Source organism: Caenorhabditis briggsae (assembly GCF_000004555.2).
Source record: "Caenorhabditis briggsae complete genome, chrIV, whole genome shotgun sequence".
NCBI classification, from domain to species: Eukaryota; Metazoa; Nematoda; class Chromadorea; order Rhabditida; family Rhabditidae; genus Caenorhabditis; species Caenorhabditis briggsae.
In genome coordinates this window covers 3,491,868-3,514,630 of record NC_013487.2, presented here as the reverse complement: position 1 = coordinate 3,514,630, position 22,763 = coordinate 3,491,868, and the positions used below count along the sequence as shown (strand labels likewise).

The window sequence follows — 22,763 nt, the reverse complement described above, 5'->3', positions numbered from 1 at the left end:
TGGAATCTGAGCTGGTGGAAGTGGAATCTGAGCTGGTGGAAGTGGAATCTGAGCTGGTGGAGGTGGAATCTGAGCTGGTGGAGGTGGAATCTGAGCTGGTGGAGGTGGAATCTGAGCTGGTGGAGGTGGAATCTGAGCTGGTGGAGGTGGAATCTGAGCTGGTGGAGGTGGAATCTGAGCTGGTGGAGGTGGAATCTGAGCTGGTGGAGGTGGAATCTGAGCTGGTGGAGGTGGAATCTGAGCTGGTGGAGGTGGAATCTGAGCTGGTGGAGGTGGAATCTGAGCTGGTGGAGGTGGAATCTGAGCTGGTGGAGGTGGAATCTGAGCTGGTGGAGGTGGAATCTGAGCTGGTGGAGGTGGAATCTGAGCTGGTGGAGGTGGAATCTGAGCTGGTGGAGGTGGAATCTGAGCTGGTGGAGGTGGAATCTGAGCTGGTGGAGGTGGAATCTGAGCTGGTGGAGGTGGAATCTGAGCTGGTGGAGGTGGAATCTGAGCTGGTGGAGGTGGAATCGACTTTGAAAAAATCTGCAAATCTATTTTGAAGTTTAAAGAAGCTCCTGTTACCTTTTTAAAGCTTTTTGTGAATGAAAATTGAAATCTTCCAATAACTCCTTTCCATTAAAAAAAAGCTCATGAATTATGCCCGCTATTAATCATGGAATATTGCTATTCTTTCGAGAGGATTTTAATATTTCCAGCTAATCTGAAATTAATAATTTTTCTGTTTTACCCATCTTGTAAAACTAGCAATCAATGAAACACACAATGCTTGGTTGATGAAACATTTTTTGTACGAAAAATTGAAAAAGAGAAACTAAATATCCAAAGAAGTTGATCTTCTGGGTAAAATTTTAAACTGTGCTACACGGTCAGCATCATCTGCCTGCAAGTTCAGGTTGCGACCGCCTAGCTCAATCTGACTACATGAGGATATTTTTTTTTGGATTTAAACATTTTTCTGCTTCATGTTCATCTTTTTTTTTGACAACTTCGTTCTGTATAAATCTTCCGACGTACTTAAACAACGATTGTTTAACTTGAATTGTCTAACAACATCGATACTTTATAATATTTATTCAATAAAGTTTATATTTATAATTAATTAATTGATCAGGCATGCTCAAAATTATTTTCTACGGGCATTTGTATACGTTCGAAGATAGTGCTCATCGAATGACGTTGGTGCTGACATGTCGGTCAGGTAGTGGACATCCAGGTCAAGACGAGGAATCTAAATTTGGATAATTAACAAGATATTTTATTTTCTTTTGAATTACCGTAGCCACTTTAATAGAAGGGCTCCCTACCTTCCAAATTTGAGCCAATTTATCTCGGTTCCTGTAGAAGATGTCAAAAAGTAGTCATTGTGGTAGTTGACTTCTTTTTTATATCTTTCACAGAAAATGAGATAAATGAGCTCAAAAGTGACACTTTCGGGGCATTCTATCAGAGCGTTTGCGGTAACTTACCGATGGATCCCGTCGAATAGCATCAGCCAAATTGTGCAATGTGTCAATAGTCCGAGTAGTTTCGTGAAGTACTACCGTAGGCTCGGTCATCTTACTGAATCGCTGATCGTCAACGTATTTCAATGCGCTTTCACTGGATTTACGAAGATTACTGTAGCTGAATGCACGCTCACGGAATATCACTGGTTCGGGGGTTGGGGGCTTCTGGAAAAACTCTGATTCCGGAAAATTTTTGACCTAGGAATTGCGATTAATTAAATTGAAGTCAGTGTGCAATTTTTATTGAATTTTAAAAAATTCCAGTTTCTAATTTCCTATATATTTTTTTATATTTTGTAAATAGTTATCTAGTATATAATAAGCATCATTCCGGTTATAATATCGAGGTGAAAAATTCAAAAAAAAAACCAAAATTTTGTGATTTTGTTGCCTGTTTCACATTGCTTTTATAATGTCTTCGTTTTTTTTAAAATATCAGTACGTTAGCACCTTCTAAACAGAATCTCAAACACTTTTCCTAAATCGCCCTAGAACTGAAAATTCTAGGCCATCATATTAAGGGGGACTCAAAAACAAAAAAGTTCGAGAACATTCTAGAAGTTTTCAGATTTCTTATGAAATGTTTACTCTAAAAACTCACCCTCAACGTAGCGATTTCTCCCTTTTCCACTTTAATTGCATTATCCACAAATGCAGACATATCGAAATTGGCGAGTTCTTCCTCCGGAATATTGAATTGATCACCCAGGTGTTTGACAAGTGATTTCATTGTCATTCTGTAGGATTTTGTTTTTGGAAGTTTTTTAATGTTTCATTTAGATGTTTTGAAATTTGAAGTGACTTTCAAGGGATTAGTGGATTATTTTACAATCATTACTAATAACATTCACCAAATTCCGTATGTGTCGCGTGACTGTTAACCCATTCAAAGTTAACCAATTGAGCTGAAACCTAGACAGTTGAATCAGAAATTTGACCCGTGGTGTAGTGGCTAACGCACTACGCTTTTGTCCTCGCTACGCGGGTTCGAGTCCGGCAGGCAACAACTTCTTTTTTAAATTTTGAAAAGAGTTTAGAAGTGAGTGGGGAACGTGTAAAATGTTCTCTCTAATCGGTTCGAGTGATATTGCGGGAACGAGTTTCCACATTTTTCTGATTTGATCAGTATCAAGTAGGAAGGAAAAGTTTAGCGGTTAACGCTCGCGCGACGCGGGTTCGACTCCGCCAGTTTGCAACTTTTTTTTTGGCTTTTGTAATGAGTTCAGAAATGAATATGAAAATGTCTGACTGTTTTCCAATTGGCTTAAATGAAATCCTAGAAAAGAGTTTCCCAGTTTCGTTAGTTTCAATTCCAAAGGAAAGTTTAGTCGAAATTTGAATAGTTTTTTGTGTTATCAGCAAATTTCGGGTTTAAACTGTGGGCGTTTTGAATCAGAATCTCTGGCCTTCAGAGGTATCCGGACTGACTTTTTTGAGAAACGGAATCCGGAATTAAATAATTTTCTCGGAAACCGAAATCCTGAATCCGGGAAAATAACATTTTCCGGAATCCGGAATACGGAATCTGGAATACGAAATACGGAATCCGAAATTTTGAGTTCTTCAAATGGGAAGAAAAATTTTAAAAACTATATTTTTGCCTTTTTAGTCGCGGAAGTTCAGAAAAGACAGCGAATTCTTGCAAGTTAACAAATATTTTTTTAATCCGGATTAAAATTTTTTCTCGGAATCCGCAATGAAAAAAATCACGAAATCCGGAATCCGAAAATCTCTGCTAGCGTTACACTTCCTAGAAAATATGAATTTTTGAGATTCTGAGTTCGAAAATAAAAGATTTCAGCTGTTCGAAAACTGAGAAACAGGAAATATTGAAATTCTCACCGGAGGTTCAAAATCGGAGAAGAACTTCCGAATTCGCATTTTTCGGAACTTTCAAATATAAAACTTTCCGAAATTTCAGTTTATAAATTCCTGGATTTCCGTATTCCTGACTTACTGAGTTTTCAAAATTTAGAGTTCCGAGATTTTAAATAAAAGAGGCTCAGCCACTGTAAAGTGTAAACCGACTTTTGTATTCGCCGTTTTATTTTCAGAATTTGACTCATAATTTCAAAATTTAAAAAAAAACCCCTAACAAGGTCTTCAAAATGGAAGTTTTTGAACTGCGAAATTTTCAACTAAAGTTCTGAAAATTTCGATAACTGTATTTCCTCTAATATGTAGAAACCGTCAGAATTTTGAAATTTACAATTGCAGAATGAAATGTCGAATTTTTCAAAACATTGAATTTCAGAATTCTTAGCTTCCGAATTGTCAAATTTCTGATTTTTTTTTTGAAAATAAATTGTTGAAAAATAGAAGCCGACCTTCTAATAGAAGTTCACCCTGAGAAAGAAGTTGAAAAATAGAAGTCCATGAGCTTCCATTAGAGGAAATATGGCATCATAAAATTTCTAATTCCTATTACACCGAATTTCATAATTTCCTATTTTTATGCCCTGAATAAAAGTGGAGAAACGTTTTTTTTTAAGATAACGGGTACTGTAACCGGAGGCCAGAAGGTTCAGCCCCGAAGGGGCGCAAACCGACTGGTGGTGAATATTTGAATGGCCTAGTAGTTTTATTACAAGAAGGTCCATAAGTAGTGTTCGCAGCAGAGCTTGCTGATCGCGAAGCTCGAATATAAACACCTTCATAAAAAACACCTTCAAACTTTATTCATTTTAAATTTGGAAAACAAAAAATACTCACTTTTTTCCTCCAAACCAAACGACCGCCTGTCCGACATTTTCCATTTTTCGCCCGATATAATGAAGTTTCTTCAATAAATCTGCAGCGATTTCGATGGCCATGGTGGTCAACGCCAAACCGATTCCAATGTAAATCAAAGTGATGAGGAGATAGTCGAAACTGAAAAAAGGTTCAAAAATAGGTTCATAATTCTTGGTAGTTATTTGTTCAATGGTATGTATGTATATCGTATCAGTAACTTTTTGAATTGAAGTTTAGATTTAGATTTATTTATTTTTAGAGCGGTGACAGCCGGTACATAGGAAAAAGGCAGCCCCCTCTCACGAGGAGCGCCTAATAAGTTAAAAAGAGAAGTTCAAAACCTCCGGACACTTTGAATGATGCCAAATTTGATATCCTAAAGGTATTAGGTTCGTACTGGCACCATTTAAGAAATGATATGATTAAGCATGTTGTGAAACAGAAAACATTGAGATATCCGTTCATAGCTGGCCTGAAGCTCCAAATTTTTGGTAAAATACGGAAATCAAGGAATTCTAGAAAACTTTCAGGCATTTCTTTAGACTTTTGAGCTACCCCTGCTGGTTCGACACTGATACCATGAAACCGGCGGTAACTTTGACCCCATTTTTCTCGTTTTCTGTAAGGGATATAAAAAATTATCAATCAACAAAATGTTTGTCATTTTATGATAAACATTTCATTAGTTGACCACTTTTTGATATCATTTACAGAAATTGAGATAAACGCGGCTGAATTTGACGGGTTTCAACAACTAAACTCTCACCTTTTCGGCACAAAATCTCCCAAACCAATTGTTGTCAGTGTAACAAAATTGAAGTAGAGTGCTTTGAAAAAGTCCATTTCCGGTTCGTACACGGACAGAATTTTAGCACCGGCGACAAGGTAACAAGTGAATGTGATACCGAGTGCAATGGATTCTTCGGTTTTTCTGAAAAAAAGTTAATTTCTGTTTCAAATGGGGTATGTAGATTTATGATCAGTGGTTGGCTTTTGATGTAGTCTGTATATACTTTAGGAGTTCGCCTTTCAAGTAAGGCATCTTACTCGATTTAGTAGGTGGCTTTTGTTCGATTTTCCATACGTATTGGTCTCGTAGTTCAGCCAACAATACATCTCCTTGACAGAAGAACCTTACCTTGGCTCATCGTTCTTCTCCTCCTCTTCTTCTTCTTCCTCTTCCTCCCCGTCCTTTTTGATCTCCTCTTCTTCTCCAGGCTCTCTAGCCGTTCTCATCTCCTTCATTTCCTTATCAGTACTCCAAACTTCTGACCTCTCTGAATCCGGCTGCACAGGACTCGTCTTTTGAGTTCCCTAAATTTACAGAACTTCGACTTATAAGAATTTCAGAACTCACTTTTCTCCTAAACCGCCTGAAAAATTTCACCAGAAAAAATGAAAATCGTCTCGCCATAGTTAAAAGATACTTGAGAAATTTGGTTAGGAACATTCCGAGATCTGCGATTGTTAAAAGTGTAAATGGGACACCAATCACGCCATAGCAGATCAGAAACAGACGGCCTTCGAAGGTTTCCGGTGCCACGTGGCCGTATCCTGAAATGAACATAGAACAAAGAACCCAACATTGCAATTAAGAAGGAATCTGGAATCCTATAGAACCATAAAGAAACAGTAAGAATTTTATTACTGTTCCACTGAACGCTAATTGCTATTAAAATCTTTTTATGTGAATGAAAGTGGGTCAATGCAATCTCTACTTATCTCGTTTTTAGTCAAAGCTATCAAAAATTGATCAACTGACAAAAGTTCGAATCAATTTTCTGTGTCAGGTTTCTTTTTTGTTTCTCAAAATAGAAATTCAATTGTTTGTTGACGTAAATTCGTTCTGTTTCTCCATTGTTATCAGTAAAGATTTCCTCACCAATAGTGGTAATCACAGTGAACGCAAAGATCACCGAATTTCCGATGGACCATTTCTCTTGAGGCGTCTCATCAATCGGCTTTTCTTCCTCTTTTTTCTTGATTTTTCTTCTTGGTTGTTTACCAAATTCTGCAGGAATTGGAACATTTGCTTCTGCATAACATCTATCGATATGGTCTATATTCAGATGCTCAAAACTGTATGGATCGCATTTTGTCTCGTGGAACAATGTGAGAATCGTTCGTTCCAGACAGTCATGGATCTGAATTTAAAGAGGTTTCAGAATTTTTACTTTTTCAAAGTTTTTTGGTAATAGAGAATTCACTGTTTCATATTTGACATAAGGCTATATTACATTTTTTGCCAATTCGTTCTTTGCGGTATAATTTCCCTCGTTTATCAATTGTACTTGCACTTTGAGATCAATTATCTGAATTTCTACAAAAGATATCAAAAAGCTGTCAACTGATAAAATACTTGTCATAAGATCCTCAACATTCTATCAGTTAACACATTTTTAATATCTCTTATAGGAATGAGCTCAAAGAGGAAGATAGTAAGGCTGGAGTCCTAATTCCAGTAATGGTTACAATTCACTGTTTCTAGAAGGTTATATATTTTTCATTATTTTTTTCAGCTATTACAGCAACATCATTTAGCAACAAAAATCGTAAAAAAATCGTCATTAAAAATACAATGGGTACCATAGTCCTGCTACGCATCCAGTTTTCACAAAGCTCATAGTCTAAAAATTGTTCAAAATGGACGAAAATTTTCTAGTCCACGACCATGAACTTTGACCGCGTAGCTCAGTGACGATGGCTGGGACTGCATGGTGGACGAGTAGGAAACACAATGACCAGTTTTCGGGGTTTTCGATGTTTTATTTTAAAAGGTTCGTCCTCTACTCACCCCCGGATCCAAAATTGCCAACTCTTCTCCCAAATAGACTCTTGTGATCCGATCAGGTAATCCACTGATCGATGGAGGAGGTGGTGGACGACTTGGAAGATCAGACAGTTCTCGTTTCAGCATGGCGCGTCTAAAAATTTTTTTGTTGATAAATGTTCTCTGTTTCTTTTCAGTTGTTTATGGGACAAATATGGGGTTTCATGGTTAACTACTTGTTATTGTGATGCAAATTTCTAACAAATGGGATCATTTCCGGAAGAACATACGGCTTTGTCCACGAAAACTTGCCCACAGATAAGACCGCGTCCGGCCGCTTGCCCGTTTCCGATAGCCTTGGTTAATCATTTAGTTTGCAACTTTTAATCACTTAATTTCTACCGTTTCCCTTACTGCACAAATCAGGTAAGACTTCAACTCACGAATCGTTTTCGTATACATTCTTATAATAAATAAATTTAGCGATGTCTATCCTCTTCTTTGTTTGTCATTCAGTTTTTTTCCCAGAAGGGAAGCGACGATCTCGCGCCCCAGGCGCCCCAGTCAGACGTTTGAAGCGTCCGAGGCGCGGCAAACGGGCTGGTTAAATCATAAAACTTACACTCTAGCCGGTGACTCCAACCATTGCATGGATAGTGCACCGAAGACTGTGTAAATGGCAACACCAGCAATCAAAGCGACATGAACGAAGAGTGTTGTGGCCTGAAAAATAATTTAGTACAGTAATACCGAAACAACCTCTACCATACTATATTTGGGACATTTTGATAAACATGTTATCAGTGGAGCACTATTTTAATAAATCTTGCAGAGAACAAGATAAATTGGCTACAATATACAGCACCAGTCAAAAAGATACAAAAATGTCTTTTCCACTTGATTGTCGGTCATTTTGACAATTTTCTGGAATCTGGAGCTCGTTTTCAGTCACTTAGAAAGCTTTGGAGAGTGTAAAACAGACCTATATTGAAAACTTTGCATTCACAGAACTTTTGAAAATTTCTAGATCTGAAAGATAACTCTTTTTTCATGTTTTCCGTACAAAAACGACTAAAAAAGGGGTGTCTTTCAGAAATCGACGAATAACTAAAAAACTAGGAATTATTTAAAAACTCTGTAAATGCAAAGTTTTCAATCTGAATCCGTTTTACAGCCTCCAAAGTTTTCAAAACGATGGGAAACTTGACAGCCAAGCTGTAGGCTCCTGAAAATGGTCAAAATTCACTGAAAAATACATTTTTTTAAATATACATACTTGTAATCCGGGCCTTTGCCGGGCCTTCGCGGGCGCTGCTATAACTTCTTTCAAAATCAATTTTTTTTGAACCAACTCAATCAGGTATGATAGAGCTCCACGAGTACTACAAAACGATATGATTTGGAATACTGTATCTTGTCTATGAAAAGAGTTACAGAGCAAAAGGAGCAAAAAAAAGCAGGCCCGGCCGGGCCTGCCGGGCCCTGCGAGAAAAGCCACTTTATGATCTGTAACTTTGTTCACAGATAAGATACAGTATTCCAAACGATACCGTTTTGTAGTACTCGTGGAGCTCTATCATATCTAATTTAGTTGGTTCGAAAATATAGATTCTGAAAGAAATCATGGCAGGGCCCGCGAAGGCCCGGCAAAGGCCCGGATTACAAGTATGGAAATATATAATTGGATACGCATGCATCAAATGTGAAACTAATATTTTCAATTACAAAAACTCATTGAAACTGAGAAACTTCATTTGAGGAAAATTTTTACGCGCCGCTACCGGGTAAGTTTGAAAAATGTGTGTTTAAAAACCAGAAATTCGAAGTTCGGTGGCCTAAAAAACTCAAAAAAAATTCCCAGAAAATTCCAAAAATTCAGATGGATACAAAAAAATTGATCCCAAAAGTGTCAAGAAATCCAAATATGGAAAATTTGAAAAGGGATTATTTTCGAATTAAAAATTTCTACCACTAATTTAAAATTTCTGAGATTTTCAAAAAGAAATCCAAAAATATATAAATTGTTCCAAAAACAGACAGGAAGCTAACAATGTCCAGAAAATTAAATTTTGAAGCTTCTCCAAATTAAACATTCCAAGGATGAACTATCAGAGAACCCTGTGAAAACAAAATAATCGAAAAATTGAAACGGAAGGGAAAAAGTATGAGTTCCAAAATAACATGAATTCGAAACAGTGGGATTTTCAGGGAAATCCAAAAAATAACTTTGGGAAAATCCAAATAGTCCGAAAAAGCTGAAAAATTCGAAAATTGCAGAAAAATCAAAGAAATATCAAAAGTTCCGGAAATCTTGAAATTTTAAATCTTAAAAAAAGTCTTCGAAAAGTTTATAAATTCTAGAAAAAATTTTTAAATGTTTTATAGCCCCAAAATGGGGAAAACACCAATCACTGTACACCATGACGCAGAAATGCTCAAGCCTTTTTCTAACGCATCTCTTCTAACAAATATTGTTCTCTGTTTCGAGTTTTCCATATAAAGTGCTTTACTTCCTATCGTGTTATTAGACGTGTTAAACTAAAACGCAATGAACCAACCTCTGCCAAAGTTGACTTCAAATTGTCAACAAGAAACATAGCAAGACAAAAAAGTACTTCGAAAGTTAGGAATAAAATGAAAAGTTAACCAAAAAAAAAAGATGAGGTGTGCCCTTTTTCTTCAGAATTCCTCTTCTGTCAACTTGCTCTTCCGGTGAGCACAATGACATGGCAGAGAGAGCAGGTTTTTCAAAAGAAGACGAAGAAAAATAATTACTCTGCTAGACCTAGATGTTTGGTGAATTTAGTTGGGTTTGGTTGAATGCATTTTTAGAATAGGAGGAGGGGATTTGAAGAGTTCCAAAAAAATTGTTCATGTTTCAAGGTGATGCTAAATTGGTTACAATTTTGAAACTGGAATAAGACTGGTTACCGCTAACATTCGAATAGAAGGCCACTCAAATTTGAATCCATTTTTCTTGGTTTCTGTGAAAGAATTCAAAAAGTGATCAAGTGATGAAATATTTCTGATATTATGATAATCATTTTGCTAGTTGACCACTTTTTGATATCTTTTACAGGAATTGAGATAAATTGACTCAAAGTTGGTGGCTTGGGTCGCCTGAAGTGTTTACGGTGACTTCTGTTTCAAGATGGTGCTAAATTGGTGTACAGTTTTGACTTTTATTGACGAATTTTTTGAATAAGATTACATTCATTTGGAATTAAAAAATTAACGGACCTCTGAAAAAAATTTATTTTGAAAATAAACTAACTCACCCATTGATATTTCTCCGGAATCTCCGGAAATTTACACTTCATCACTGTTTCGGACGGTTGATTGGATATCTGCAAAAAATCATGTTTGTTTTGTACTGTGTCCACTATACATAAACAAAAAAGCGAAAAAAGTCAAACTTTAAGATTCTAGGAAAGAACATTAGTCAAAATTAGACATAATTTTTTTAACGCGTTTTTTTTCAGTTTCAATTCTACATATCTTCAGTAACACTTCTGTTCAATGTTCCAATTTAAACAGGAGTTCGAAAATCGAAATTTAGTATTTTTTGAAGGCTAAAAGTGTACATCGTTTTCACTCCCTCTTTCTTTCTCTTATTTCCTTTATAACACCAGTCAACACTACCTTTGTGTACTTTATGGACGCCCTCTCATCCCCCTTCTCCCGTCGGCCGCCATAGCTCAGTCGGTTAGAGCGTGGGTCTAATAAGCCCAAGGTCGCAGGTTCGACCCCTGCTGGCGGCAAATTTTAAAAAAAAAATATGCCAAGTTTAGTTTCAAAAAGAAGTTACTGTTTAGACTTCGAGATATGTGAGAGTGAATGGATAGTGAGCGTTGATCACTCGCTACTATAAATTGAAATAGATATTTAACATTAAGTGACAAGACACATTCGATTCTGGAATTCTGAAATCGAAACGAGTCAAACGTTCAGAATGAAAAAACGGATTGAAAAGAAAATGAAAATTTGATTACTTATCTCGGCTATCTGAATTTGCTATAAAAGGACATGAACTTTCAAAAAACTATTTTCAGAAAAATTTGACATAAAAATAAAAACTTCTAACACTTTTCCTCCAAATGAATCGATCAATTTTAGTTAAATCACATGTACTATGTGCAACAAGAAAATAGGAAGAAAAGTATAATATCCTAAAATCGAATTATAGAAAGGGGGGGGGCGCATGAGAAAAGGGGAGGCCCATGAGAAAAGGGGGCCCAATTCAAAAGGGGGGGGGGGGGGCAAAATAAAAAATTATACCCAAGTTAAGATTTTCAGCTTTTTTCAAGTTTTGTGGTTGTTTCCACTAAAATTTTGTGCTTTAAACATTTTTCATCATTTTTTGAAATTTTCAGTTAACGCACTTGGGTTCAAGCCAAGGGGTCATAAATCGCGCCCCAGTAAACGTGAGATTTTAGAAAAAAATTCGCTGCTGAATTATGTGGTTGAGGATCAAACTTTTAAACGTTGGACAAAAAAATCACGCGTTGCAACTCGTTGATTAAAACTAATTAGGTCATAGCCACGCCAACTTGGAAAATATTAAATTTCTTCTGGCCTAAAAGTTATTTGGGGCGCGTTTTTTGGCCCGTTGGCTTGAACCCGAGTGTTAACGTCATTTTTTATACATTTTTGTATAATTCTTTTATTTCAAAATTTTGATTTTTCATCCAGTTCAAAAAAATCACTGAAAATCAGTCTTCGTGGAAACATTAATAATTAGTCAAAATTTTCAGCTGAAAGGAAACGAGTTAGAATTTTAGTCTCAACACGGAAAATGTTCAAAATAGCAAGATTAATCTATTTCAAGTTAGATCAAATCATTATCTTCATTTTCATTTTTTGACCAAAGTTGGTTTCGAAAATAACCCTTTTAAGGGCGCCCTCATTTTTTATGACACTATGGTATTATAGTGTAAGTAGGTCCAAAGTGTCGAGTTATTGGGGTTTGGTTCAGTAAACACAAACAGATTTTGGAGAAATCCTAAAAAGAGTGAAAAAAAAATTCAAAAAAGTGAAATTTTCTCTATTTCAGGGTTACTGTAGAAATTCGGTCCCAACAAAAAAAATGGTCAAAATAGTACCAGGAACTCAAATCTGAAACATATGAGTTGATATCATTATTTTGAACAAAAATAATTATTCGGGGTTACGGTATTATATTGCGGCCAGGAGGGGGCGTGGCCTATGGGTATTATAGTCAAAAGCCTTAGAGTATCCCCTATACCCGCCACCTAAAATATCAGACTCCTAGGACCATTTAGATTTTTTCCATTGCCATCGCCTGTTGACTCGATCGCAATTCTCTCAGAGAATGTGTCTTAATTTTCTTTGTGCCCCGTCTTCAACATGTCCCATCTTTTCAACCAGGAATCCCACAAAAAAATGATGAACTACAAAAATTGAGTTCTACATTTGATGCATGATCTCTAAAACTTTTAGAACAAACCGACAAGTTGTAAGTATGTTTTCAGAGATTCGAAATGAACGATTTTCAACTCAAATTGTCGTTGGTTCTTATGTATTTTTTCAGTTTCTACACATTCATAAACTAAGAGCTATATCCAAACTGGTATTGAACCACCAAATAAAAGTTGTTTGAACTCTGGAAATAATAATAAGGAAAAAAAATACTAGCTCTCGTTTCCTCGAAAACTGTGGAAATGAAAAATTAAACCATCCGAATCAGCTATATCAGTTCGATTAGATTGGAACACATATCGAATGGTGAAAAAGGACACAGACTTAAAACACCAAATTTCAGAGAAGTTTAACGTAAGAAATAAAGACAAATATTTGTAATTGAATCAATTAGTTTTGCTTAAATCAAATGTACAATCTGAAAAAGAAAAAATTAAGACAATGATGAAATCTAAACATTGAATTTTCTTTTCTAGATGTCTGGAGAACTTTCTCAAAATTGGGTTGCATTAATTTTGAACTCTAAACCACGGTTTACTGTTTCGTGAAGATCAAAAAGTTAGAAGTCAGTTTCGGTGTTAGTTGTCCAGTCATAGTTATACACAAAATAAATAAAAAAAACGGTAAACACATAATATTTTCGAATTGTGACTTTCTTTTCGGTCAGTACTGGAAATTTTGGGGTTTTCAAAAATAACTTTTTGTATCAGGAATAATAACCGAATCTTTCAAATAATTTTGTAAGAAGATAGAAGGAAAAACGTCAAAACTGGTGTTCAACTTTTTAACCTTCATGAAACTGTGAACTTTTGGTTTAGGGTTGAAAATTAGAGAATATGATTAACCTCTCGACATATTGGAAGAAAATTTTTGGATTTTTCTGTTTCAAATTTTTCATGTGATTTCAGCAAAACTACTATTAAATTCACTAATGCATTGCGCGTTTTTATCATGAAAATTATATTACGAAAAAGTTGTGAACTACAAAAATGGAGTTCTTGACTTGATTTATAATCTCTGAAATTTTCAGATTAAACCCACAAGTTTAATAATCTTTTTTACTCAAATTGTCATTGGGAATATATTTTTCCAGTTTCTATAAATCCATAAGGTGAGAAATATATTCAAAACTGGGATTGAAGAATCTAGAAATAAACGAAAAGCTAGAAATCTTTGGACTCTAGAAATGAAAATAAGGCAAGCAAAAGTACTAGTTCTCGATTCCGCTCAAAAAGTGGGTTAAAAGGAAATGTGAATAAAGTGGAAGTGTCCGAAAAAAAAATGAATAATTGAGAGGGTGGTTGAGGGACAGCCCTTGCTTTTTTTGAATTCAATTGTTTTAGGTTGTTGAAGAAAAATGAAAAAGTTAGAAGTTAGGTGAGAAAATAGCTAAATCATAATGTTGAAATTGATACTGTTACATGTTTACTGTAAAAGTGTATATATTTAAAGGGAATTCGATGGTAGAATTGAAGCTATTCACGTAAACTACATCCATGAAAACATAACCTTAAAATATTTCTTATTTTCGGTTTTTTCTTGTTTTTCGTCACATCTTTCCGCATATTTTTCAATGTTTGGGAAAAAAATGACCTGAAAATAGTCGAAAATCGGTAAAAACGCGAAAAATGAAAATATTTTTGGGTTACGGTAGTTTTCGTTCTGGGATTTTTGGCTATGTGTCACAGGTACCCGTAAGAATCGAAATAAATACTATCAACAAGAGTGTAAAACAAATTGAAGAACAACATCATTATGAAACCGAAATATTATTTTTAAGGTTGGAAACATTCAAAAATTTGAAAATCTCTTATTTTCAAAATAAATTAAACGTTTCTTATTTGAAAGATTACTGTAGTTTTGAAATTCTGGAACGTATCCAATTAAAGAAAGTTGCTGTTTCATCGAGTTTATTCAAAATTATCAAGATTTTTTTTCATTGATTTCATCCACTAATTTTCAGAAAAAAAAACCGTAAACGCTTTGAAATCTTGCACAGCTACGAAGTTACGCTATGCGCTTGCCAAACCGGAAAGTCCATTAACTTCGATTCACTCTATCTCGATTCCTGTTAGATATATGGAAAACTCGTCAACTGATAAAAAGCTTGATATATTATTACAGATATTTTATCAGTTGACAGATTCTATTATATCAATTCTTGTGAAATATATCAAAAATTTGTCAAATTATTATAAAATGTTTTTCATAACATTTCCAAATTTCATCATTCTTATCATTCTTATAATAAATAAATGAAGTTGCGTCTCTTTGTTTCTTTGTCAGTTTGTCCGCACACGTAGAAAAACTTGCAATAAAATATAAATTGACGTGACCCTTTGAGTAAGGCAGAGGAGCGAAGCGACGATCAAAAAAAGGTTAATTTGCGCCGAAGGCGCACGAGCCAGCTGTTTGAAGCGCCGGAGGCGCGGTAAACAGGCTGGTATAAATAAATGAAGTTGCGTCTCTTTCTCGATCTGCCCGAACATGTTGAAAAAATTGAAATAAAATATAAATTTACGTGACATTAAAAAAAGAGTGAGTCGCGAAGCGACGAAAAAAAGCCAATTTGCGCCGAAGGCGCGGCAAACAGGCTGGTCAGTTGACAAAACGAGATAATTGAAAAGAAGGAAACGAAGAAAAAACGAGATAATTTAGGAAACGAGATAATTGAGCTCAAAGGGGTGGCGTTTTATTAAAGGTATATATCAGTTTTTAAGCGTGAAAACTGGCTGTGAATGAGAATACTGTACGAAAGAAACGTTAAGCTTACTATAAAAAATGTATAAAAATCAATTATTTCGCATCCCATAGAAGATATTAAAATTTTGTCAACACTACCAAATTTTATTAGTTGACAAATTTTTGATATATGTATGTTATAGGAAACGAGATTATTGAGCTAAAAGTCCAGGGGTGGTGTTTTATTAAAGGCATGTATCAGTTTTTTCGCAGAACAACTGGCTGTAAATGACAATACAACTGGCTGTAAATGACAAAGTTGGATACACAAAAGTTAAAAACATTAATATCGGAACATTGAAAAATTCAAATTTGGCTAAATTTATGAAGTCCTTGAAACACAAAAAAGTGCAAGTAACACTCTAATAAAAGAACCCAATTGAACTACGAGCTCAATTATCTCAATTCCTGTAAAAGATATCAAAACGTTGTCAACTGATGAAATGTTAACTTTAAGATTATCAACATTTTATTAGTTAACCAATTTTTGATACCTTTTACAGGGAGCGAGATATATAAGCTCAAAGGGCAAGTATAGCGGTGCCGTTCTATTAGAGGTTAGCGTCGAAATTGGCTGTAAATGAAAATACTGTAATTATAACGTTGGATACATAACAAAGTCGTGAACACTTTAAGACAAAAAACCATATGCTTTCATTTTGAGCTCAATTATCTTGATTCCGGGGAAAGTGTGAAAAAATAGAAAGTGGAAAATTTGGCTGTGGAAGTAATCAAAAACTTGTTAACTGATAAAATATTTGCCATAAAATTACCAAAATTTTATTAGTTGATAATGTTTTTAAGATCTCTGATATTAAGCATTAGCGATTAAAAACATGTTTTAAAAAATTATTGGTGGGAACAGTCAAACTTATGTTATTTGTTATGTTTTTGAAACACAAAAAACATTTTCAAACTTTTCAGGTGGTGTTCTTTTAGAGCATTAACTGGATTACTGTACACCGCTACGCAAAAATGCATACTACCGCTCCAAGAAAACCCTTCAAGGAACTGAACAAATTGAGAAACGGACAAGTATACATGTCCACTCCCTCCAATTATAGAGAGAAGAAGAGACGAAGGTTTCTATCCGGATTGCCAATCAAAAAGTGATTTATTTTTTCTTTTTAAAAACATATGGAGAAGAAAAAAGGATTGGAAATAAACATTTTTGTTTATACTAGAACATTTTTTTGCCGCTTTGAAGGGTTGAAGGCACCACACTTTGTTTATAATGGAGAATCTCGGGGAACACGAAAAGAATAATGGATGCAATTTGGGAAAAGAAAAAGAAAATGGGAGATTCAAAAATGAAAGAGGAGCATATGAAAATATAATGGATGGGATTTTGATGACAGGAAAATGGGAGATGAAACGATGAAAAATAGGAAGTGGATATAGAATTCGAGGGATTTTGGTTTCAACTAGCTCGTGAAGAAAATATTGATTTTAAAAATTAAAATAAAGTATGTGGCAACTTGATGAAACACGAAAAAACTCTGAAATATCGAAAATATCTGAAAAGTCTGAATATCTGAAATGCTCAATTTCTAGGATTCTGAAATTCTGGAAATCTGAAAATTTTCACAGCTTCAGAAATGGCTTCACAGGTAAAATGCGAACGGATCCGTTTCGGTGTCCACTAGGTTTTCTATCCGTAACGGGTCCGTTACGGGCAGTTTCGCGAATATGAGTTCGCGAACGGATCCGTTTTTTCAACATTCGCAATCGGACAGGATACGGAGTTCGCGAACGGACCGGATACGGATGCAGCTGGAGGTCGAGAGATAGCTCCAATGCCCATTCGCGAACGGATCCGTTCCGGATGGCCGAGTTGTGAGGGACTAGCTTTCTCTTAACTCTTCCATCATATTTTTGCATCTTTTTTTGTATTTTTAATCTAATTTTTCCGTTTTTTCCAACTTTTCTCGGCAATTGTGCCGATTTCTGTCTATCAAAATTTTCGAAAGGCGATTCTACGATGAAAAAAGGTTTGTACAAAGGTAATTCTTCGAAACATAGGGTTTGTTATAGGTATCACTTAACCTCTCCGTGAGCGAAAGGAACAAAAAATATTGTTTTGATGCTCACTTTTGCAGAAAGCAAGTTGCTAGCTTAAGGTAAGTGCAAACCACATTAGTTTTCGAAATAGTGACTTTTCAAATTTTCAGCGATGGACATCTACTAAACATCTACCGACTAAAACGTTGGAAATGAGACAATTTTCAAAACCCGGAAAACAAAAAATATAACTAATAGGTAAACAGTATGCTGCATTTTCGGAAAATTTCCCAATTTTTTTTTTCAGATTGCTCTGGTTCCGGTTGGTCGTTCAACAAAAAAAAAGGATTTTCATAGTTTCTCGAACTTTCTTGTACGTTTGATTGTTGTTTCTTATATGTTTTCTTAATAAAGTTCCGAATACTAAGTCTACAACTATCATGAAAACTCAGCAAAAATTAAGAGAAACTGAAACAAGGAGCGGCGGGGGTTTTCAAAGAATGAGTCGGAAACGGATCCGTTACGGATTCGCGTACGGTCCGTATACGATTCCTATTTCATCCGCGCGCGAATGGCGGAGAATCCGTAACGGATTGTTCGCGAATCACCTGTGTTAATTCTGTGAAAGTGTCAAACATCCTAATTACATTAGAAAGTCTGATAGTGTGATTATAAAAGACTGAAAATTCTGAATATCCTGAAATTTCAAAATTTTCAAAATTCAGGACCTCCTAAAATTCTGAAATTCAGAAATTTTTGAAAAATCTGAAAACTCAGAAGTTCAGAAGCTCTGAGTTTCTGAAACTCTGTGATTCTCAGATCCTAAAATTCTAAAATTCTAAAATTCTGAAACTCTGAAAAATTAACAGTTTCAGAAATGGCTTAATTCAGTGTCACACAACACAATTTCAGAATTATTATAGCTTCAGGGACAAAACTTTTCAGAAGTATAATAGTTTCAGAAATGCTGACATTCTGAAAATTGTTTAATTCTGAAAATTTTGAAAATTTTGAAGTTCTGAAATCCTGAAATTTTCAAAACTTTCAGTTTTGGAAATGGCCTAAGTAATTGAAGTAATATATAGAAACTTGATGAGACAGATGAAAAAGCTTTAAAAAATTCTGAAAAGTCTGAAAATTCAGAAAATTCGGATTTCTGAAAGCTTTGAAAAAAGAATTCTGAAAAAAAAATTCTTTACAAATTATGAAAACCAGGGAAAAATTATGAAAACCGGAAATTCTGAAAGTCTGGCATTCTGAAACTTTTCACAGTTTCAAAAATGGCTTAATTCTGGGAAAGTGACAAACATCATAATTTAAGAAAACCATTCATTTCATAGGAAAAAAACATGAAAGTTTCTAAAACTCGGAATTTTAGCATTAAAAAAAAACTCCGAGAAAAAAAAATCTGACATCAAAAATATTCGAAAATTCTATAAATTAGTTCCGTACTTTAGGGATTCGACAAGTATGGAGCGCGCTTGGGACTGCCAGCTACAGTAATCTCCTTGAGTTTCTGCAAGCACCGTTACATGAAAATACAGACATAAACATTAATGATTTTTTCTGTTCCATCTTTATGTTATATAAATGTTGTTTCCGTTTTAATTAGTGTTTGCCCTGCCGTTTTAAAAAAAGTTCTGTTTTTTCGCCTTGGACCCGTTTCTTATAATTGCACGAAAAATTTGATGTATCTATGCAAAAATAGAGCTTCATTTGAAGAATATTACGGTATGTCAAACATACGGTATGTCAAAGATGTCATTTGCAAAAATAAGCAAGTACGAAAATTCAGAGATCATCCAGGTCGATGTCCGTGTAGAATATTGCAGATCGTGTTGAGATTTCTAGTGAGCGCTTCTAGAGTGTTTCGATGGATTGGGACGGCTCCTTCAGGCAATGGCCTCGCCACTATTCGTACAGTTTCATTTCCATCTGTTGTGAACTTTCTGTAGTGGATCTCTCTTGGCCCTCCTTCACATCGAACCAAGCGAAAGACCTCAAGACCGTTGAGACGATGAACTGCGAATTCGTTGTACAATGGTTCGTCGTGCAGAAACAATGCTGCCCACCGCATCACGTCGATTGGCTGAAAAATTGATAATCTGAGAAGGATAACGTTTTTTTTTGTTGTAGAAATCTCTTGCACCTATTGACAAGCTGGGGACTGATAACCCAAAGTAGCAACTGCATAGCTCAAACACTTTTTCCACCATAAGAACTTTGTGTTAAACCCTATAATACCAGACCAAAATCTATCAAAATTTGATTTTTTTTTTCAGTGGAAAATTGTTTGGTCTGAACATAAATAAAGCTTCAATTTTGTTTTCAGACAAATCGAAAAAGTTTGAACCACTTTTTCAAATTGGTCCATTTTCCACTGAAAAAGAGAAAAATGCAGATTTTTCCGCATTAGTGAGTAAAAAAAATCTATGCTTCAGGTAAGTTTCAATATTGACTAATTTTTCTTGTTTCAGTGAAATCGAGTTTTTAACGCGCCACATTTATCCTGTCACTTTGAGCTCAATTATCTCGGTTTCTATAACATCTATATAAATTTTGACAGCTAATAAAGTGTTTGCCATAATATCATCAACATTTTATCAATTGACAGATTTTTTGATATCTCTGATAGAAACCGAGATAATTGAGCTCAAAGTGGAAGTATAGAGGTGGCGTTCTATTGTGTAGAAAATCTACTATATTGCGAATATTGACGGTGACGATACCAAACTTTTAGAATTTGTATGATTTTCTTTTTTAAAAACCTACCGTCCATAATGCGAAGTTGGTGGTCAACGTTGGTGGAATTAGCATAAACTCTGATTCAGGCTGAAAATCGGAAATTGGGATCAAATAACTTCGAGCCAATTTATCTCGGCTCCTGTGATAGATATGAAAAATTTTCAAATAACAAAATGCTTGATACACTATAAAAATATTTTGTTAGTTGACTATTTTTGATATATCTTATAAGAACCGAGCAGTATAAGGAGACTCACCAAAAACTTGTCGTAGGTGACTGGTGTGATGTTTCTGCCCCGCTTCTCAAAATACATCTCCACATTCCCAATGGTCGCCTGCCACAGTTCCTTGGTTGGTACCCTTCGGTGGTTCAGCCGCCGCCAACGAAGGATTTCTTTCGATGGTGGACGTTCTGGAGCTTCTCCTTGACGTGCTGGAGCTTCTCCTTGTTGTTCCCGTTGACGTTGGATGATTTGTTGAGCGAGCTGAACGCCGTTGTTCATGATTCTAGAAAAAGGGCCTCTGAGAAAATTGAAAAAGGAGAACGATCGGTATGGAATCCAAAACGCAAATGGAATCAAACGAAGAACACTGAAAACCCAGAAAAAAATTAAGATCTTTATGAGTATACAAATATCAGGCAAGAAGAATGAAATGTGCAAAAAAGTATACACTAATCTTGAACAGGATGGTTATTATAATCATTAATGACTCGATTCAAATTGCTCATCAATTTCAAATAATATCCTAGTGGCATTTTGTCGAAGCACCATTCGTTTGGATCGTTGACAAAAATGTAGAGATCTCGACCGTCCATATCTAGGGGTACGAGGTAGTCGACGACTTCGGGAAGGAACTGACGGGACCATTCCATGACGTCGTATGCCTGGAAACGAAAATTGGGTACTGTGATTGTTAATCTGTTCATATCGGTTAGGCTGCAAATGGGTAGCTCAGCCAGAAGCTTACTATTAGAACGGTCTGGCTGGCGGTCAAAATGGGTCAAAAAAGGGCCAAAAGTAGGCCAAAAGTAGAACAAAACCGATCATTAACAAGCTAAAAACGGACTATGCCGAACCCGGCTCAAAAAATTTCAGATAGAACCATAGTATTCGTCGTGTTCTAATCTTTGAAAATTCCTAGCAGCTCTGGAACCTGAGCTTATTTCCTATTGAATGGATGATTTGGTCAACCGTAACCTGCCCAGGGCCCGGGCGGATACTCGGATCCCAAAATTTGAAATTGTTCCGTTATGCACACCTCTCCTTTAATGTCAGCCCAGATTTGGACAAGTTCAATTGAAATTTTTCTACTGCTTCACTAATCAATAAATTTAGACTATCTCCAAAGATTCTTACATCGTGTTGAAAATTTCAAAAACTCACATCCCAGTAGATCCATACATTAGTCTTGTTCGGCGGTAGATAAAGTTGGTTGCTTTCCGGCTGAAATTTGAAAAATTCGATTTGGACCAAAATTTTTAGTAGGAAATGCTGAGCCTTTGAACAGCTATTCCCTAGTTCTGGACTCCACAGCCACAAAAAACCCACAATTCTTCGCGCGGTTCCTTGAAAATGGACCATCTCCGCCACCTCATCGTCATCATCATCATCGGCCTGATCCTCCTCCTCTTCATCATCATCATCCTCTTCCTCACCATCTTCCATCAAAATATTCCTCACCGCATCCGCATCTTGCTCACCAGCTGGAAGTGCTATTCCACCAACATCATTCCCTAGTATCCGTGCCAACTCATGTCGCTGTTCTTGCAAAGCTTGGTCCAGAAGATAATCTGCATCTGGGGCTTCAACAACAGGAAATGTTCTCTCTATTCTTCTTTCGAAATGGCGAAGATTTTGGAAGAAATGTTGTTCCATTTCATCGATGTCTGGATGCGGTCGCCGTCGATTCGGGGGTGGTTCTTGCTCCTCGACGGCTTCTTCCTGCTGATCTTCCTGGTGATCTTCCTGCTGAACTGGCTCTTCATCGTCAACCACCAGGACCCAATTTTCCTCTCGATTCCAACCAAGTCTATATCTTTCAATCCGGCGTCTTCTCTGCTCATCCGCTGGCAGGTTTCTCTCACGTCTTCGAGCATTCAACTCGTTTTTAGTGGCATTAATTTGACGCTCCACCAGAACCAATAACTCCTCATCCGTCTGATCCGCACTCATTTGCAACACGCAATGCTCCTTCTGTGTTATCGTCCTCGTCATCTCTTCATAATACTGACCGAACGGCTCGTGAATTTGAGCATGACGACCGACGAGTTTTTCCCCACAAAATCTCGCATATGCTCCAGCACATCGAATTCTGAGTTTAGCAAAATCCAGATTCTCTTCCAATACAACTTGCCTGGCTTGTGGTCGACGTCTCAAAGAAGTTCGTACTGGCTCCAGATGCTTTATAAAAAACCTCATTTCTTCCTCGTATGATTCATTAAAGATTCTTTCGTGGGCTAGCATCACTTGAATTTGTGCCCGATCTCTTCGATTGTTCCTTTCTACTTCCTGTTCTGCTTCTGCTTGCTCTTCTTGGCGCTGTTGATGAATATGATGCTGAACTGCATTCAATTCTTGAATATACCGATCCATACGACGTCTTCTTCTTTCCTCTGCCGCCAAGTCGTTTTCCTCTTCTCGATTTCCTAGTTCATTTCTAATATGGGCAATCAGACCATCCACAATTTCAAACCTCTGCATGTCCGGTGCCCGCTCCGCGTGTCTTATCCCTTCCATGTGGATATCATTCATACATACCATCACTTGATAATATTGATGTTGCATTCCTTCCTCTCCATCTAATACTCGTCGAACACTCTCATG

General features: G+C 36.1%; 3 protein-coding genes and 1 non-coding gene across 4 annotated transcripts in view; 2 read left to right on the top strand and 2 right to left on the bottom strand.

The window, feature by feature from the left end:
• The window catches only part of CBG22662, a gene marked incomplete at both ends in the record, with an annotated part of 3,039 nt that extends 2,497 nt beyond the window's left edge, over positions 1-542 (top strand). Inside the window, one exon of the mRNA XM_045244975.1 lies at positions 1-542. This exon is cut by the window's left edge and continues 634 nt beyond it. Coding sequence (XP_045097629.1) covers positions 1-542 — 542 coding nt within the window.
• Positions 543-1,126: 584 nt separating this feature from the next.
• Cbr-twk-9 lies at positions 1,127-10,331 on the bottom strand (the record flags this gene model as incomplete). The annotated part of the gene is given in 13 exon segments (XM_045244974.1): positions 1,127-1,231; positions 1,497-1,673; positions 2,110-2,245; positions 4,221-4,379; positions 5,008-5,172; positions 5,380-5,555; positions 5,599-5,795; positions 6,124-6,385; positions 7,036-7,165; positions 7,674-7,734; positions 8,403-8,493; positions 8,507-8,582; positions 10,327-10,331. The coding sequence occupies 13 exon segments, from the start codon at positions 10,329-10,331 to the stop codon at positions 1,127-1,129; spliced, it is 1,740 nt and encodes a 579-aa protein (XP_045097628.1).
• A 367-nt stretch (positions 10,332-10,698) lies between these two features.
• Positions 10,699-10,772, top strand: CBG28306. Its single transcript has one exon. It is a non-coding gene (tRNA).
• Positions 10,773-18,991: 8,219 nt separating this feature from the next.
• On the bottom strand, positions 18,992-22,724 carry CBG22658 (the record flags this gene model as incomplete). The annotated part of the gene is made up of 6 exons (XM_002632760.1): positions 18,992-19,282; positions 19,966-20,025; positions 20,196-20,529; positions 20,709-20,824; positions 21,324-21,383; positions 21,489-22,724. 6 exons carry the CDS (start codon positions 22,722-22,724, stop codon positions 18,992-18,994), a joined length of 2,097 nt encoding a protein of 698 aa, XP_002632806.1.
• Between the last annotated feature and the right edge of the window lie 39 nt (positions 22,725-22,763).